This window comes from Propithecus coquereli, unplaced genomic scaffold (assembly GCF_000956105.1).
Source record: "Propithecus coquereli isolate 6110/MARCELLA unplaced genomic scaffold, Pcoq_1.0 Scaffold7, whole genome shotgun sequence".
Lineage (NCBI taxonomy): Eukaryota > Metazoa > Chordata > Mammalia > Primates > Indriidae > Propithecus > Propithecus coquereli.
In genome coordinates this window covers 1934743-1953313 of record NW_012153062.1, presented here as the reverse complement: position 1 = coordinate 1953313, position 18571 = coordinate 1934743, and the positions used below count along the sequence as shown (strand labels likewise).

The window sequence follows — 18571 nt, the reverse complement described above, 5'->3', positions numbered from 1 at the left end:
TCTTGCTCAGGCTGGTCTCGAACTCCTGAGCTCAAATAGTCCGCCCGCCTCGGCCTCTCAGAGTGCTAGGATTACAGGCGTGAGCCACCGCGCCCGGCCTGTCTGTTTAATTCTTAATCACGCTTATTTACTTGAATGAGTTATCTAGAAAATGTAACTTACTCAATTTCAAGGAATAGCCAAGAAACGAGAAGATATGACACCTCAGTCAATGTTTTAAACTCATGTTTATTAATAAAATTGGAAGAGCTTCATAGTATATAGTCTACCAGAAATTTTCACAAATTTTTAATATAATTCTTGAACAGTTCTTAGAAATTTATTCCATTGGATTTAAGTCAAGTCTGCTCTCAACAAATCTACAACCCATGGGCCAAATCCAGCTGGTCACCTGTTTATGTAAGTAAATTTTATTGTAACACAACCATACCTATCCATTCATATATTGTCTATGGGTGCCTACGCACAAATCAGCACAAACAAGTAGTTCTGACAGAAATAATATGGCTGAGAAAGCTGATAATATATACTGTCTGGCCTTTCACTTTAAAATGTTTGTTTACTTCTGCTTTATACTACTAAATTACCATGCTTTGTCAATTGAAGTAACACATTCCAAAAAAGTAAACATAACTTACTATCTTCAGCACTTCTCAGAGAGAGAGACATTTTCCCCTCCAGAATGAAATAAACATAAACACTCCCAATGGGAGGAATTTAGTACACGTCATAATCTATAGAAATACTGGATAAGAAATGGTATTAATTTTCTGTTAAATGTAACATGCTGACATTGAGAAATAAGAGATGTTATAACTAAATGTCAATGTATATCTTGCAGAAGAGATAACTTATGGGAAGAAAATAGAACCAGCTATTATAGTATATTGTGAAATATACCCAATATAATTAGAATAAGCAATAACAAAATATATCAATGTACTTATAAGCAATAATCTATTACCTGTAAATCTATTCCATTATTCTTTTTAAGTGTAGAAAACATCAAATATAATTACAAAATACGTATTCAAAACATGGAAACCACTAATTTTCCACTTGTAAAAGCCTGATTCAAAAAGCAGTTTACTTTATGGTTTACTTAAGCTTTGCAACTACATTAAAATATGATAGTATATACACAAGAGCTTGTTAACAAGATTATCATAACATTAAAATCATAATGTGGTACTTCAATATGGATACTTAAAATTAAAGCTAATCCTCACAGTACCAATTTTTATCTCCTAAATAATTTTAGCTATTAGCTGTTCATTCAAAGTCTCCATCTAAAATGATAAGCATTCTAGAGTAACGACTTTGCTCTGCACTTTTCTTTGGTAGCAAAACAAAAGCTGCATCCCTTCATTTCTAGTATTTAATACAGAATCTTTTGATACTAAGAGGAAATTGTAATTTTTTTCCTGACCTTGGTTCAGTCCTTTTTACTCATATTGTTGTTGCCAATGTTGCTGTTTCAAATAGAAACACCCTATTTAGCAATGGTATATATTTTCTTTTCTGCTTTTATCATTCCAAATGTATCAAGTTGTTATATAATGGCATTTGCAATATCAATTTGACTTTTTCTGCAAATACCGCTTTTAAACAAACATTGTCTAGTACACAGGAGGCACCAGGTTGAATAAACCAATGCTTACACTAATTAATATAATAATGCATTTTATAAATAATTGAATGAACATATTAAGTCAATTAATTAATTAACTTAATTGAGTTAATCTATGAACCGATTTCATTTGTGCTGCTGCTTCATAAAAATTTGAATTGATAATTACATAATCAATTATTTCTCATATTTCTAATTAAAGTTTAAAGTGGAAAAAAGATTTTAAATTAACATAATTCTAAATTTATATATGCCAGTTGCTATCAAATCCATAAATAATCCAGAAACATTATTGCTGGCCATATGTTTGGTTTTATTAAACATTAGTAATAACTAAAATAGTACTTTTCCTCTATTCCCCCATGAATGATGGAAAATTAAATTATTTTTGGGCCACCTGAAATTGAGTGTCAAATCTTGCTTTTATTCACCCCTGAAGTGAATGAAAGTAATATTCCTAGTTTACATGGTAAACAGATAATACCAAATGTGCATATATGTTTATGTGTATATATACATATATTCATATTATACAATTTACATGAAATTAATTACATAGATTACATAATTACATATATATTCTGAGCTGCAGTTCAATGATGTTTATTAGAGAAGATGCATCATTATCTAACAAAAGTAATGATGTGCTTTTGTCTTTAGATTTCAAAAAATCTAAAAGTATTCATCCTGAGTGCGTTATTCATGTATTAGGTGGCATAAATCTAATCAAGGACCCTACTGTAGGCATCGTTAAATAGGTACCTTTCTATAATAGAAATGATAAAGACAATGTTCTCCTATACATAGAAGACAAGATGATATTCTTATACTCTGCTGATTTGGGGGTTGGGGCTTTTGGGAGGTTCCTACTGATCCATTTAGTGATAGAAAACTTGGAGAAATGTAATTAACATAGAATTAAGAAATTTGATTAATACAGAAAACAGGTAATACATTGCTTTTGAATCCAATTTCACTGGCCAAACTTTTCATGTAATTAAAATATATACACACACATGGGCATTTCTTTTTTTTTTTCAGGAAATGAGTATTTTTATTATCCCCTTTAATGCAGATGAAGAAACTTAAACCTACAAAAGTTAGGTAATTTGCCCTCGATCATAATGCTAGTAAATGCTAGAGTTAGGATTCAAACATGGATTTTTGTGGCTCCAAAGACCATTCTTTTTCCAACATACAATTCTATATAAACATAAGAACTTCTGTTGCAAAGTACTGCTTTATTTTTCAAACTACTTTTATAAAAGCAGTGGAATACACACTACTCCTATATTTCTAACAATTTCTAAGTCCAATATTTCTAACAATTTCTTCCTAAATATAGGTTCAGAAGGCATTATCCTCATTGACAGACTGGGAACTTGAGAGACAGAGTAGTGACCCACCCAAGGTCTCACAGACATACATTTGATAGGGCCAAGACTCAATGGGCCCTATCTTTTCTTTTGGCATTCTGTTCTTTTGGTATTTAAATCATGTTATGCAAGAAAGAAAGACAATCAATAAAGGAAAATAAGTCAAACGATATAAAATGCCAAAAAGAAAAAAGCAATTTTAAAGACAGAAACACTATACATGAAATCATGAAATCATCAACAGAAATCAATAAGGGCAATAATTTTTTAGAATGATAATATTCAATAAAATATTTAGAAAGAGAAAGAATATATTAATCACAATTTTTTTATTTCAAAATATTGAGGCAGGAAAATGTTTTTGGCTATAAAGATTGCTTTTGTAATGCTTGAGACCCTGTGATGGGTATGCCTGTCACACAAATAGTGTTCATAGTACCCATTAGATAGGTTCTTTTCCCTCCACTCCTTCCTCCCCAACCTGCTTGATTTCCATTGTGTTTTACTTCCCTCTGTGTACATGTGTGCTCATCAGTTAGTTCCAATTTAATAGTGAGTACATGTGGTGTTTGTTTTGCCATTCTTTAGATACTTCACTTAGTACAATGGTCTCCAGTTCCATCCAAATTTTTGCAAAAGGTATTGATTCATCTTTTTTTAATGGCTGAGTAGTTCTCCATGGTATACATATACAACATTTTATTAATCTACTCATGAACTGATGGGCACTTGGGTTGATTCTACATCTTTGTAATTGTGAATTGTGCTGCAACAAACATTCGAGTGCAGGTGACTTTTTGATGACAAGTCTTCTACATGGGCATTTCTAATTATAAAAGTAATTTATTTTTGAAAACTTTGAAAATAAAAAATGTTACAAATGTTAAATCTTATGTAATCACTGATAACATTACATAACATATTCAGGATTTTTTAAAAATTTACTTTCCATACTGTTAAACTATGTGCTTATTTCACTAGAAGTATTTTGTGACTACTTCGCATTTTATTTGTTTTATATTTCTCCTGAATGTCACTTCAATTTTATTCTCATAGCCTTATATTTATTTTCCAAACCACTTAATAAATTCACTAATCTCAAACATTTAGGGTAACTTCTCCTTTTTCTCCCAACTTTCTAAACTATTATAAGAGAATTTCATGGAACTTTCTTATATCTTTGTAATCCTAATCAATATATCTGAAAAGCAAAGAGAACTCCAAACTTCAAATGCTGCCACTTTGCAAGTTTTCCTTGACTTGGAATGGGAGGATTTATACACATAAAATACATAGACATACACATACACATATATATAATATATGCATACACATGTACGCACAGAAACACACACAAAAAAAACCTTTATCTCCAAAAATAAGATTAAGTACAATATTGATAATATTCTAAATTATAAATCTTACTCAGGTGAACAAAATTACTCATAGAAACAGTCACAGTTCATGTACAAGTATCAGTTAATCAGTGTAGTATAACCATTATGGTTAGCAAGGGATACAATATTAACATAACTGAAACAAACAAACAAAAAACAATAAACAGCTGAAACAGTACCTAGGTACCAGTAGTAACAAAACCCTTAGATCAGATGATAGTCAGCCCCACTACCACTGGATACTAACAGAGGGGTGAAATTAAAGATGTACTTTAGGATAAGACAGATAGAAGGGATATACCTGAAAAGCTGTAAAATACCCTTTTAAAATGTCTTGGAATCTCTCTTTGGACTTCAGCCTTTCAATAAAAAGTTTAGATTGATATTTATGTTCCTTCCACCTCTAAAAGTCTCTGAGTCAAAGGTAAAGAAACAACATTAAAGCAATTTTAACCTTTTGACTGAAATAATATTTAGAATTATTACATCTTTTTAATAACTACTTTAGTTATACTTTAATATTTGACTCTGTAAATGGCTGCGTTTGTGATGCACCTACAAATACTATTACACACACCAGAAAAAAAGTCAACAAACATAAACTGCACAACTCAACATCACCATCTAGTGACAACATTCTTAACACGTGATGAAGCCAATCAATAAAGAACAAATTTCAGAGACATTATTTCCTGGTAGTTCATCTTTATAATAATCATCTAGATATAATAGGTCTCATTGAATAGACTTGGCTCTACAAATAAAATACTAACCTCTAATTGTCAATGCTGGTACTCCAAAAGTGCAATTTGTATACTTGCCATAGTGGCATACCCATAAATCTAAACAATCTATACTTCTGTATATTAATTAAGCCACTGTCAAAAGGCTCCCAATAGCACTGCTTATTTTTTTCATAATGAATTATATATTCTATATGTATCTCTTCTTTTTCAGAATTTGACTTCTCCTTTTCTCTAGTTATTCAATTCAAATATCTTCCAATTCCACGTACCTACAACCCACTACTCCCTATGAAGAATGAAAAGGGACAAACTGACAACGTGACATTAAAAATGGCCCCACCTTTCCTCTTGATGTTTAGAATCTATTATAGGGGATAAGACCGGTGCACAATATGATAGAACAAAAATCAAATCACCTTGGCATGATAAGAGGATTGAATTGGCTGAGATAAGGAAAAAATATGATGAAAAGAAGTTGAGATTTTTACCTCTAACTTCATTATGCTACTACAAACCAGAGATTTCACATAGAGATGATGCATTTTTTTCTGTCCTTAAAGTGTTTTTTTCTTATATTGTCATTTTCAGAAAACCTGTACAAGATTTCCATACAGCGATGGCACTATAGTGGGCTCTGTATAAGTTAGACAGGATATATTGCCTGTAGTACTCTATATGCTAAGACTACAATGAAGCTTTACGGTCAATTCTATTGTTTATGTATGACATATGTAAATTCTTTTAAATAAGCACTATAAATCATTAAAATAATGTGTATACCCATTATATTTTGTATCTTTTTATTGATTTTCATAAATGACAAAGAATTCTCTCTTACATATGCTAGTTTCTCATATCAATCCTGTGAGGTGAGGTCTTTAATTCTATTTTACAACAAAGTAAGAAAAAAAAGTTAATTTACCTAAAATTACAATCAGAGTCTCAAATTTGGTTCCTCCCACTTATCCTAGTATTAATTTCATATTTCATTCTTTTAATTTATCTTTACTTCATTATTTTTCTAATTATTTATAATATACTCCCATTATAAAAAATTTAGAACAGAAAAGTATAAGCCTTGTAAAAATATCTGTAAGCCCTCCACCCAGATGCAATAGCTGTATTTCATTCTTATCTTTTTTCTCTGCATTCTTTATATTCAGTAGAGATCATGTTCTACATGTAATTTTGTTTCTTGGTATTTTCACTGATTATTATTAATACAAGGATTCTTGTGTCACTAAAAATATCACGTTAAAGATCATCTTAATGTTCAGAATATGCCACAATTTATCATATATTTTATGTATATATGTGTGTGTGTGTGTGCATGCGTGTATGTGTGTATAAATATGCGTGTGTGTATCATTCCTTATTTGTTTCCTCAACAGTAGATAATTAGTTCATGGTTACAGTACATAATTTGAGAATCAGATTCTGTTTGTCCATAATTTCTATGCCTTCTGCATAATATATTTCTAGAAGGTAAATTAATATGAAAAGTTTATGTTTATTTTAAGGCTCTTAGTATTTACTGGCATACTCCTTAAATTCAGCAGTGATTCCCAAACCTTGCAAGCTCTGAGAATGTGAGAATGGCTATCTTACCATTCTGTGTCTAGCACCCAAAAACCTCCTCCCCACCGAATTGCAGTAATAAAAATACACAAAAATTCGTTTATCTTTAACGAAATTTATACTTTTTCTTTGCCATTAGAGTTGAATATTTTCAAGAGCTTCTTAATCATACTTTGACAATTATCCATCAAGCTCCTAATTTTTTTAAATCTGTCATACATATGGCATTACAGCACAGGGATATCTTTTAATTTTGTGATTTTTCCCCCATTTACAAAAGGTTTTTAAAAATGTTTTATTCTTTTTAATTGACACACAATAATCATACATATTCACGGTATAGTATGATGTTCCGATACATATATAGATTGTGTAATGATCAAATCAGGGTAATTATCATATCCATCAATTGAAATATTTGTCATTTTTTGTTGTCACAACATTCCAAAACATCTCTTCTAGCTACTTTGAAGTATACATTATCGTTGACTATAGTCGCCCTTCCGTGCAATAGGACACCAGAACTTATTCGTATCCAACTGTAGGACACCAGAACTTCCTATCCAACTCTAGCTGTGTACTCCCTGACCAGCCTCTTCTCTTCCACCCTCCCTCCTACTCTCCCCAGCCTCTGGTAACCACTGTTCTACTCTCTACTTGTATCAGATCAACTTTTTTAGATTTCACATCTGAGTGAGATCATGCAGCATTTGTCCTTCTGTGCTTGGCTTATTTCAGTTAACATAATGTCCTCTAGGTCCATCCTTGTTTTCACAAATGAAAGATGCTTTTTTTAATGGAATCAAAGCTTAGTGATTTCTTCAACTACTTTTAAGTTTATCATTTCTTTCCCCATCTAAATCTCAAAGAGATAGTCACTTCCATATTCCACTTGAATTTGGCTATTTCATTTATTTCATTTAGCTCTTTAATATACATAAAATTTCCTTTGGGCCATGTGAGGCAAGAATATAAAGTCTTTTGATTCCCCAAACAGCCAAACAACCCTCTAATACCATTTACTGATTGATTCAACATGTCCTGAATGATTTCAGGTGCTTGATCATATAATAACTATATAAGATCTTTATAGGATCTATTATCAATTACAGCCACTACTGGTTGTAGGTACTACTTAGAAAATCTCATGAATTTCCACCTTTAGTTTGGATATGACCACATTTATCAATTCTCTTATTAATTCTTAGGGTGTTTCTATTGTTAATTCTCTTGGGCTTTCTAGATATTAATCCTGCCTTTAGAAAATAAGAGTCACTTTTTCTCCTCCGTATCAAATCGCACTTGCTAGTTTTGGTTTTACATGCATTATTGTGTTATAGATCTACCTTTTACTCTTAGTTTTCCAAGAAAGTGTGTATATGTGTGACGTGTATGAACATGGTTTAGCCACTCTCCGCTGATGAGAACTACATAAGTGAGAGGCAGTCAAGTGTCACTTTAGTAACACAAAAATATCCCTCTAGGGCAGCACTGTCCAACCATAGCCACTAACCACATGCAAGTATTTAAATTTAAATTAATAAAATTTAAATAAAGTTAAACATCAGTCCTTTACTTACACTAGTCACATTTCAAGTGCTCAACAGCCACATGTGGCTAGTGGCTAGCATACTGAAAGGCACAGAGAGAGAACATTTATATTATCACAGAAAATTCTTCTGGTCAGTATTAGTCTAGATGTCTCCAAAGGCCACCAAACAATGGCCAGGAATTCCACCTTCCCCCACCATCCTTTTCTTCTCAAGCACACCATATTACAATTCAGTCTTACTCTGTTAGAGAAGGCTATTTAAAATTTTAAATCCCCAAATATTTTTCCTCTGGCATGCATTTTCCTAAACCCTGTTTTCTTTGGCATCTGGTTAGACTTTCCTTATTTCTGTTGTAATGCACTATTCTTGGAAATCACATGCCTTCTCATGGCTACGAGTATCAAAATACTAACAAGTCCCAAGTGTGCACATCAACCCTCTGTCTTTTCCCTGAGTTGCAGTATTGTATTTTCCCCTCCTATTGCACATTTACACATGACTTTACCTTAGCTAGCTCAAATTCATCTGAAACCCCCAATTTTTGTTAATCCTCTTCTTTTTTTCTCTCTCCCTACCTCAATTAAGGTATCTGTTGAATGCTTTATTTAGTCAACACATTGTAGAGAAGGCTGCAGCCCCTTCTCTACAGGAGGAAGCTTGGGAGGGAACTAAACTGTTTCATGAACTGGGATACTGACAAAAGAGCAGGTTCAAGACCCCGTGGCAAAGCCTGACCAGGAAGACAGACTGGATGAGTTGGAAGAGAACTGAACAAGAGCAGAATCCTCTCTTTTCTGTTCTAACCGCATAGAAATAGTAAAACCTTAGTAAACAGGGAGGTAACTTGTTGGTGAAAGGTCCCAACATAGCAACCACAATATGTCAATCTTCAGATTTATTCCAGTTCTGCTCCAGTGCCTCCTGGCTAGACATGCTCAGGACAAGGGCACCATTGTGGGCACCTGGAACCACCTAAGGGATGCTGAAGAGATCAAGCTAGTGAGAGAAGGGGATGCTCCCACAGCCAAGCTATGACACCCCAGTGGACTAAGAGAGAAGCTACCATGAGTGTTTGGGACCATTCAAGCACTCGGCCTCTGGGTCTTCAAATCAAGCAGCTGATTTTCTTGTCTCCTCAACTAGAGTATTAGCTCTTTGAGAGCAGGGACTGTCTTATTCACATCTATAAATAACCCCATTACCTGGCATATTAGAGAAACTCAATAAATATTCATTAAATAAATAAATGGCTGCGTGTCTCTCTCTACAATGTTTCTTCTCCCTGTACTCCAACTTTAAGAGCTATAAAATTATTTTCATAATTTTTACATTTAATATTGTCATTCACATCCTAAAAAACTATCATGACTCGGCCAAATAATTTAAATTCTATATCACAGCAAGCTAGATTCTATGTAACTGGTCTCTAGAATATAGTTAAACACATTTTCAGCCAGCTTCCTGAGCCAGGTCCCTGTGCTAGCTGAAGCTTTTAACAAATTATTCACACTTGTCTTCCACTGTCCCTACCCCCCTCTGAGATTCTGAATTGGCACCACCATCCCTGCCAACCTCATACTACTCCATTTGTACAACGAATTCATGGTATATAGGAAGACATATTATTGATGGGAAAATTTTGCCTATGTGAGATTTGTGAGAAAGCATACATTCAAAAACTCTTCAAAAAACTTGCTTTCCCTCACATCAGACCACTTACTGTTTCTGAAATACATCTTATATCCACAGGCCCCCATGCCTTTGCTCTGTATGAGTCCCTCTACTTGAAAAACTGTCCATCTTTTAAAGCCTAAATTAAATTTCTTATCATCTCCATGGTTTTCTTTGATCCAGATACCATCATACAAGGAAAAATAAATCACAGATGAGAGAACAATTAAAATTTGACCCTTCATGCATCTCCCTCTTATGTATTACTCACATTATATTAAACTTTTTGTTTACTTATTTCCATAATCTCACATGTAAAAGAATGAGCTCTTGCTGCATTTTCCAAAGACAAAAAAAGTGACTAACCCACATTATACAAAATTGTTGAATGCTATTAGTTACTAAAATATTTCATTGTGTTCAGTGAATCCAGACATTACAAATAATATGTGTATGCATGTATAAAATACGAAACCTATGTAAATGCACTTGCATTTCACAGCCATATAATTAAATTCTGATTTAAATTATCTGACTACTGCTTTATCCCATAGCATAGGTGGTTGAGAGGTTACTCAAACCAGGTAATACCTGCTTTTCTCATCAGTTCATCTCTAGTTTTTTAAAAAGCAGGATATCCTGGTATATTCTAAAATGGTACATATTACAAAATTTGGCAGAATTTAATAATCTTTTCATACACAGTTATCCTTACAATTCAATTTGTTTTTTCTTGATGACAAATTCTCTATACTGACGACATGTCCTTTTCTTGTTCACTGTATTTCCCTCACTCACATCCATTTTCATTCACATTGCCCCTTTTCCATTCTTTCTGTGCATGTTTTTGGCCTTCAGTTCTTTTATTCAAAGCATGAGAGCTGGCATCCTCTTTGTCTTCCTGTTTGTCTACATATTTACTTCAAAATGAATAAATATAAAAATACAGATAATAACTGTATTTTCTAAATAAATATTGGCATGCACATTTAATATATGTAAAATTACTAAAATAAGCATTTATAAAAATGATGTGTTCAATTTACAGCTGTGGTAGTTTTAGATTGAGGATAAAGACTATGCATATTGAAAAACAGTTCATAATTTCTGCATTAGCCTTTTCCAAATTATATTTTACACATTATTTTTAATTTACTACTATTTTAAATAACTGAAACTTTCTGAGCATTGTCTGGTTGCATTTTATATAGATATAAATTCTTTATTGTGTACTCAGTTTTATTTTTTCCCTCTTTTTTTATTAGTAAAGACATTAACAATAAAATAGGCTCACTTGCTCCAGCTGGTAATTTCTCAGTACTAGTAATATATTATTCCTCTTTTTGTGACATCATAATCATCTATACAGAAGTACCATGTATCTTTGTGTAGAAGCTACTGTTTCCATTAAATTTAATTACCTCCCCCTGTGGTTTTAAATAGAAGTGGCTTCAAAATGAGGGCAGCTTCTATTAAATTTAATTACTTTCTCCCGCTGCTTGCACGGTAAAAGGAAGGTTACTAAATGAGAGCAGCTTCTAAACTAAAGTATATGGTAACTGTGTGCTAGCAATAACAAAATTGTATACAAACCACCCTTCTAGGAAGTCTCTTAGGTTTATCTTTTCTCTTATTCTGATTTTTTAAGCCTCACAGATCATAAAAAAGGTAAGCATTAAGATAAAAGGAAACATAATTTTAAAATAAATTTTAATTTCAGAGGCTAAATAAAGCTAAATATCCCATTTCTTTACAAAGACATTGGAAATTATCCTACTCAAAGGTTGAAACTCAGAACTTTTAAAATTAGTGTCATTTGTTGTTTTATCACTCTAAGGATGAATTTTATTTCTAACACATTTTTAATGTGTGGTAAACAGCCTTTCTTGCTTCTGATCAAATGGATTTAAAGAATGCTTCACTAAAAGTTATTTAAAAGGCATCAAATTTGGAGCAATTTCAGAGAAATATTCAGAAATAGTAATGTTAAGAAGTGAAATAGAAAAAAAAAAATCAGGCTCATTACAGACCACTATATTTGAAAAGAAGTTAATTATACGCTTTGTAATAGTGTAAAAATGTAAATCACTTTAAAAATACTATAATATAATATAATCTTATAAAATCTTATAGAAGATGAAATTTTAAGTATCTCTTTTTAAATTAAATATTAATTAGGAGGAAATACTGCCCAGTTCAACCACCATTGTATAGAGTTTATTTTTTATATACAAGCAGAATTTAGATGAACAATATTTTCATTCAATCACACAGTTTAGTATAAATATAAAACAAGACATCCCTTAAGCATTTTAAGTAACAAATTAAACATTTACATTTTTTACTGTGCACTGAGGCTTAACATTTATGCAGCTTCAAAACCAAAGTGCAGCCTCAAGGGAAGTCTCTCCACTGACAAATTAATACCTTAGAGAACAGGGCTGAATAGTGGCAATGAACTCATTTGTTCCCCCAATAATGAAGAATGACTTTTTCTTTACCACATCTGTGACTGTTGCTATGGTGATCCAGACTTACCTCATTGCTTCTCGGAGAGCTCCTCGCTCACCAAGAGTCGTGTGCTTGATGTCATCAAAATTATTCTCGAGCTTCTCGCAATTCTGCAACATATTAAAAAAATGCATTAATTCTCCAGCATCCTGAGAAAAAATTATATCTATGCAATTATGTAAAAATAAAACTATAATTGATTATATTGATTATGGACTCATGAAAAATATGCACAGCACTTTAACTGGGTAGGATTCATTAAAATCGACAGTTGAATTCAACAGTAACAAAATAAAAACGTTTTATGATACAGCTGTCACAGAAGTCTTTTTATCAATTTTTCAAAACGGGTAAATAGAAGAAATGAATATTACATAAAAGTAGAAAAACTAGACTTTGGAGGAATAAAAATTAGTTCTCTCAAATAATTTCAAGTATGTGAAAGCCAATTTAAATCCAAAAGAGAAAATCAATAAAGTTTTAAATCATAATAAACAGTATATGAGTATATGATAAATAGCTAGTTCTAAATAAGTTAGCATTTACTAGTATGGGAATATGGAGCCCAGGTATAATATAATAATAAAAGTTGCAATATTTTTTAATCAAATGTTATAATCTGATCTTTACATAATTACATATAATGTTTATGTGTGTAAGTATATTTATTTAAAAATAAACAAGTTTGATTCTTAAAATTCAATGAAAAATAAATTATACTAGGTTCTTGGAAGAACAGTAAATTTAGTATATATGAAATAGGCAATTTAACCTTCATAAATGTTCCTACTTTCTAGTAAATATAATGGCATTACTGAACTGAATTTTCTAAGAGTACTTTTTTAATTTTGCTACAATTCTAAATATAATTATTTACTTAAAACTTAATCTTACAAGACCCTAATAAATTTTAGGAACATAAGATATAGGATTAAACCTCAGATTTAAAAAAATGTATCTATATGAATCTTTAGGCACATTAGATTTCTTGTAGCATTTAGTGGTATTTAGGTAATAAAGTAACTGGATTTAGTGTTTTAGTTAATTTTACACAAAGAAAACCTAAATAATGTACTCCTTCTATCCTAAAACTGTAAATAAATTTGAATTGAATATTATAGAACTTAGATTAATAATTTCCAATATGTAAGAATTACCTGATTTTAAATATATTGGTATATAAACCATTATTTTTACTTTGATCTTTTTTGATCTTTTTTTTTTTTAACTCAGTCATGTAAAGGCAAAGATCCTTTTGCCACATAGTTACATTCTTTTATAATGAAAATCTTGAAAATTAACAGAACGAACCTAAAATAAATTGAATTCTGGGTTCTAAACAGTCCTTTGTTGGATATCTAAATTAAAAACATCCTCTCTTGCTCTGACTTCTCTTTTTACATTTTTACTAGTATCTTTTCACATAGAGAATTTCTTATTTTTAATGAGGTCCAATTTATTTTTTCTCTAATTTAAGGTTAGTTCTTTCTAAGTTTCTGTTTAAGAAACTTAAGAAATTCCTCAAAGTTATATTTCCAATATTTTTTCGGAAAGCTTTTATTTAGTTTACATTTCACGTCTAGATGTGCAATCCATCATATAGGTTATCAATTAAATCAGTACAATTTATTGAAAAGACCATCATTTCCTCACTGTAATTCACAATAACTTTTTTCCAAAAATTAAGCTCTGATCTATGTGTAGTCTGTTTCTGAAGTCTGTTTGGTCCAATTAGTCAACTTCCTATACTTGTGTCAGTATCAATCTATCTTTATTACTTATATCCAGAATAAAGGATTCCTCCTACAAATAAATATTTTAAAAAGGCAGGTAACTCAATGGAAAATGGGCAAAAGACATATAAACACTATACAAAAAATAATATCCAAATAACCAATTTTAAATAAAGATGTTCAGCATCATTAGTAATCAGAAAATGAAAATTAAAAACATAGTGAGACATTACTATATATTTTGGAGAGGCCTAAAACGAAAAAGACCACACAGAGTGTTTTTTTAGTATAAAAAGTAACTGAAACACTATTGGTGGTGAAAATTGTTACAACCACTTTGTGAAGTTATTTGACAGTACCTTAAATAGCTGAACAGTCAGGTATACCTAAAGACCTGGCAGTTCCACACCTATAAATACACCCAGAACAAATGTATAATATGTTCATCAAAAGTTACGTAGAGAATGTCAATAACACTATTCAAAATGGCCCCAAACTAGAAACAAGACAATTATACATCATATGGACTATATTTAACATAAATTATGAAATATTCATATAATGGAAAACTACATAGCAATGAGAATGAACCAATTGTAGCTATATGGAGTAATATCAATGCATCTCACAGACATAGTATTAAGCAAAAGAAATTACCTACCAAAGAGAACATAATAAAAATTATTTCATTTATATGAAGTTCAAAAATAGGAAAAGCTACAATACATAAACCCAAAATGAAAAAGGACGATTTCATTTAAGAGCATCAAAAACAATAAGATACTCATGGGTAAATTTAACAAAAGAAGATCAAGACTGATGCATTCGAAACTAAAAAATATCATGAAGAAATTAAAGAAGACTTAAATTCAAATTGTCCCTCAGTATCCATGGATGATTGGTTCCAGGACCTCCCACGAATATCAAAATCTGTGGATACTCAAGTCCTTGATATAAAATGGTGCATTTGCATATAACGTATGCACATCCTCCCGGTATATTTTAAATCATCTCTAGACTACTTTTGATACCTAATACAATGTAAATGCTATGTAAATAGTTGTTGTATTGGTTAGGGAATAATGACAAGAAAAACGGTCTGTACATGTTCAGCATAGGTTTTTTAAGAATGTTTTCTATCCACAATTGGTTGAATCAATAAATGGAAAACTAACAGATAAGGAGGGCCAACTATAAATGGAAAGACATCCCATGTTCATGGATTAGAAGACTTAACTGTGTTAAGACAGTACTACTCCCTAAATGACCTAAAGATTCAATGCAATTCCTGTAAAAATGTCAGCTGAATTTTTTTTGAGATTTTGACAAGCTGATCCCAAAGTTCATATGAAAATGTGAGGAACCCAGAATAGCCAAAACATTCTTAAAAAAACAGAAGAACAGAATAGGACTCTTACTTACCAAATTCAAAACTTACTACAAAACCACAGTAATCAAACTGGCATAAGAATGGAAATATAGAGCAATGAAATAGAATTGAGACTCTAGAAACAAATCCTTATCCTGTGGTAAATTTAATTTCCACAAGGTGCAAAAATAAATCAACGAAGAAATGTAAAGTCTTTCAACAAGTGGTACTGGAACAACTGGACATCTAAATGCAAAAGAATAAAGTTGGACCCCTGGCCATACACTATACAAAATCAACTCAAAATAAATCACAAACATAAATATAAGATATAAAACTAAAACATTTAAAGGAAATCACAGAAATAAAACTGTAACTTTAGGGAAAGATTTCATATATATGACAACAAAAGTATAGGTAACAAAAAATAAATAAATTGAACTTCATCAAAATTTAAAACATTTTCTACATCTGTAAAGAATGATGATGGTATTTTGATGGGGATTGCATTAATTCTGTAGATCACTTTAGGTAGTATGGACATTTTAACAATATTGATTCTGCCAATCCATGAGCATGGTACAGTTTTCCATCTGTTTGCATCTTCTTCAGTTTCTTTTCTCAGTGTTTTGTTAGTTCTCCCTATATAGGTCTCTCACCTCCTACGTTAAATATATTCCTAAATATTTAATTTCCTTTGATGCTATTGTGAAAGGTGTTGTGTCTTTGATTTGATTTTCAGCTTGACTGTTATTGGTGTATATGAATGCCACTGATTTGTATGCATTGATTTCATATCCTGAGACTTTACTGAATTCACTTATCAAATCCAGGAGTCTCTTGGTTGAATCCTTGAGATTTTCTAGATATAATATCATATTGTCAGCAACAAGTGAGAGTTTGACCTCTTCTGCCCTCATTTGGACACCCTTAATTCCCGTCTCTTATCTGACTGCTCTGGTAACGACTTCCAGCACTATATTCAATACAAGTGGAGATAGTGGGCAACCTTGTCTGGTTCCAGTTTTAAGCGGGAATGCTTTCAATTTCCCCCTCTTCAGTATGATATTGGCTGTGGGTTTATCATATATGGCTTTAATAATTTCAAGGTATGTCCCATCTATGCCTATTTTGTTGAGAGTTTTGATCATAAAAGTGTGCTAGATTTTGTCAAATGCTTTTTCTCTGTCTATCGAGACAATCATATGGTCTTTGTTCTTGCTTTTATTTATGCAGTGAATTGCATTTATAGATTTGCATACATTAAACCATCCCTCATCTCTGCAATAAAGCCCCTTTGGTCATGATAAATTATTTTTTTGATGTGCTGTTGGATTCGGTTTGCTAAGATTTTGTTGAGGATTTTGGTATCTATATTCATGAAGGATATTGGTCTGTAGGTTTTTTTTGTTGTGTCCTTTCCTGGCTTTGGTATCAAGGTGATATTGGCTTTGTAGAATGGGTTGGGGAGGATACCACCCTTCTCAAAGTTGTGGAATAATTTCTGCAGTATAGATATGAGTTCTTCTTTGTAAGTTTGATAAAATTCAGGTGTGAACTCATCTGGTCTGAGATTTTTCTTTGTTGCAAGATTTTTTAATTTCTGCTTGAATTTCTGTGCATGGTATTGGTCTGTTCAGGAATTATATTTCTTCCTGAATGAGCCTAGTTAGGTTGTGTGTTTCTAAGAATTTGTCCATTTCCTCTGTAGTTTTTGGGCATACATATTTTTATAGCATTCAAAGATAATGTTTTGTATTTCCCTTCTATGATTCATATGAAATCAGAGAAGACCTCATATAGCCAAAGCAATTTTAAGCAAAAAGAACAAATTGGAAGGCATCAGTCTACCAGACTTTAAGCTTTACTACAAGGCTATAGTAATCAAAACAGCAAGGTACTGGAACAAGAACAGAGATATAGACCTTTGCAACAGGACTAAGAACCCAGATATAAAACCATCCTCATATTGTCATCTAATCTTTGGCAAAGCAGACAAAAATACACACTGGGGAAAAGAATCCCTATTCAAAAAAAGGTGCTGGGAAAACTAGATAATCACATGCAGGAGATTGAAACCAGATCCCCATCTCTGACCTCTCACAAAACTCAACTCCCAATGGATAACAGACTTAACAGCATCAAACTGTAAGAATTCTAGAAGAAAATGTTGGGAAAACTCTTATAGACGTTGGCCTAGGCAAAGAATTTATAAAGAAGACCCCCCAAAGCAATCACAGCAGCAACAAAAATAACTAAATGAGATCCGATCAAATTAAAAAGCTTCTGCACAGCCAAGGAAACTATCATTAGAGCGAATAGACAACCTATAGAATGGGAGAAAATGCTTGCATGCTACACATCCAATAAAGGGCTGATAACAAGAATCTATATAGAACTTAAGAAAATTAACAAGAAAAAATCAAACAACCCCATCAAAAAGTGGGCAAAGGACATAAACCTAAACTTTTCAAAAGAAGACAGAATAATGGCCAGCAAACATATAAAAAAGTGCTCAACGTCTCTAATCATTAGGGAAATGCAAATCAAAACCACAATGAGATATCACCTAACTCCACTGAGAATGGCTTTTATCAAAAAGTCCCAAAATGACAAATGCTGGCACGGATGTGGAGAGATAGGAACACTCTTACAATGCTGGTGGTAGTGAAAATTAGTACAACCACTGTGGAAAGCAATTTGGAGATACCTTAAAGAGCTAAAAGCAGAAATACCATTTGATCCAGCAATCCCACTACTAGGTATTTACCCAAAGGAAAAAAAGACATTCTATAATAAAGACATCTGCACTCAAATGTTTATGGCAGCACAATTCGCAATTGCAAAGATGTGGAAACAACCCAAGTGCCCATCAATACATGAGTGGATTAATAAAATGTAGTATATGTATACCATGGAATATTACTCAACTACAAAAAACAGTGTGAACTAGCACTTCTTATATTATCCTGGATAGAGCTTGAGCCCATCCTTCAAAGTGAGGTAT

At 32.0% G+C, this 18571-nt stretch overlaps 1 protein-coding gene across 1 annotated transcript in view; it reads right to left on the bottom strand.

Moving 5' to 3' along the window:
* The window catches only part of LOC105823868 (dihydropyrimidine dehydrogenase [NADP(+)]-like), a 256534-nt gene that overhangs the window by 113055 nt on the left and 124908 nt on the right, over window positions 1-18571 (bottom strand). The window contains exon 3 of the mRNA XM_012661139.1: window positions 12490-12572. Coding sequence (XP_012516593.1) covers window positions 12490-12572 — 83 coding nt within the window. The remainder of the gene's footprint in view (window positions 1-12489; window positions 12573-18571) is intronic.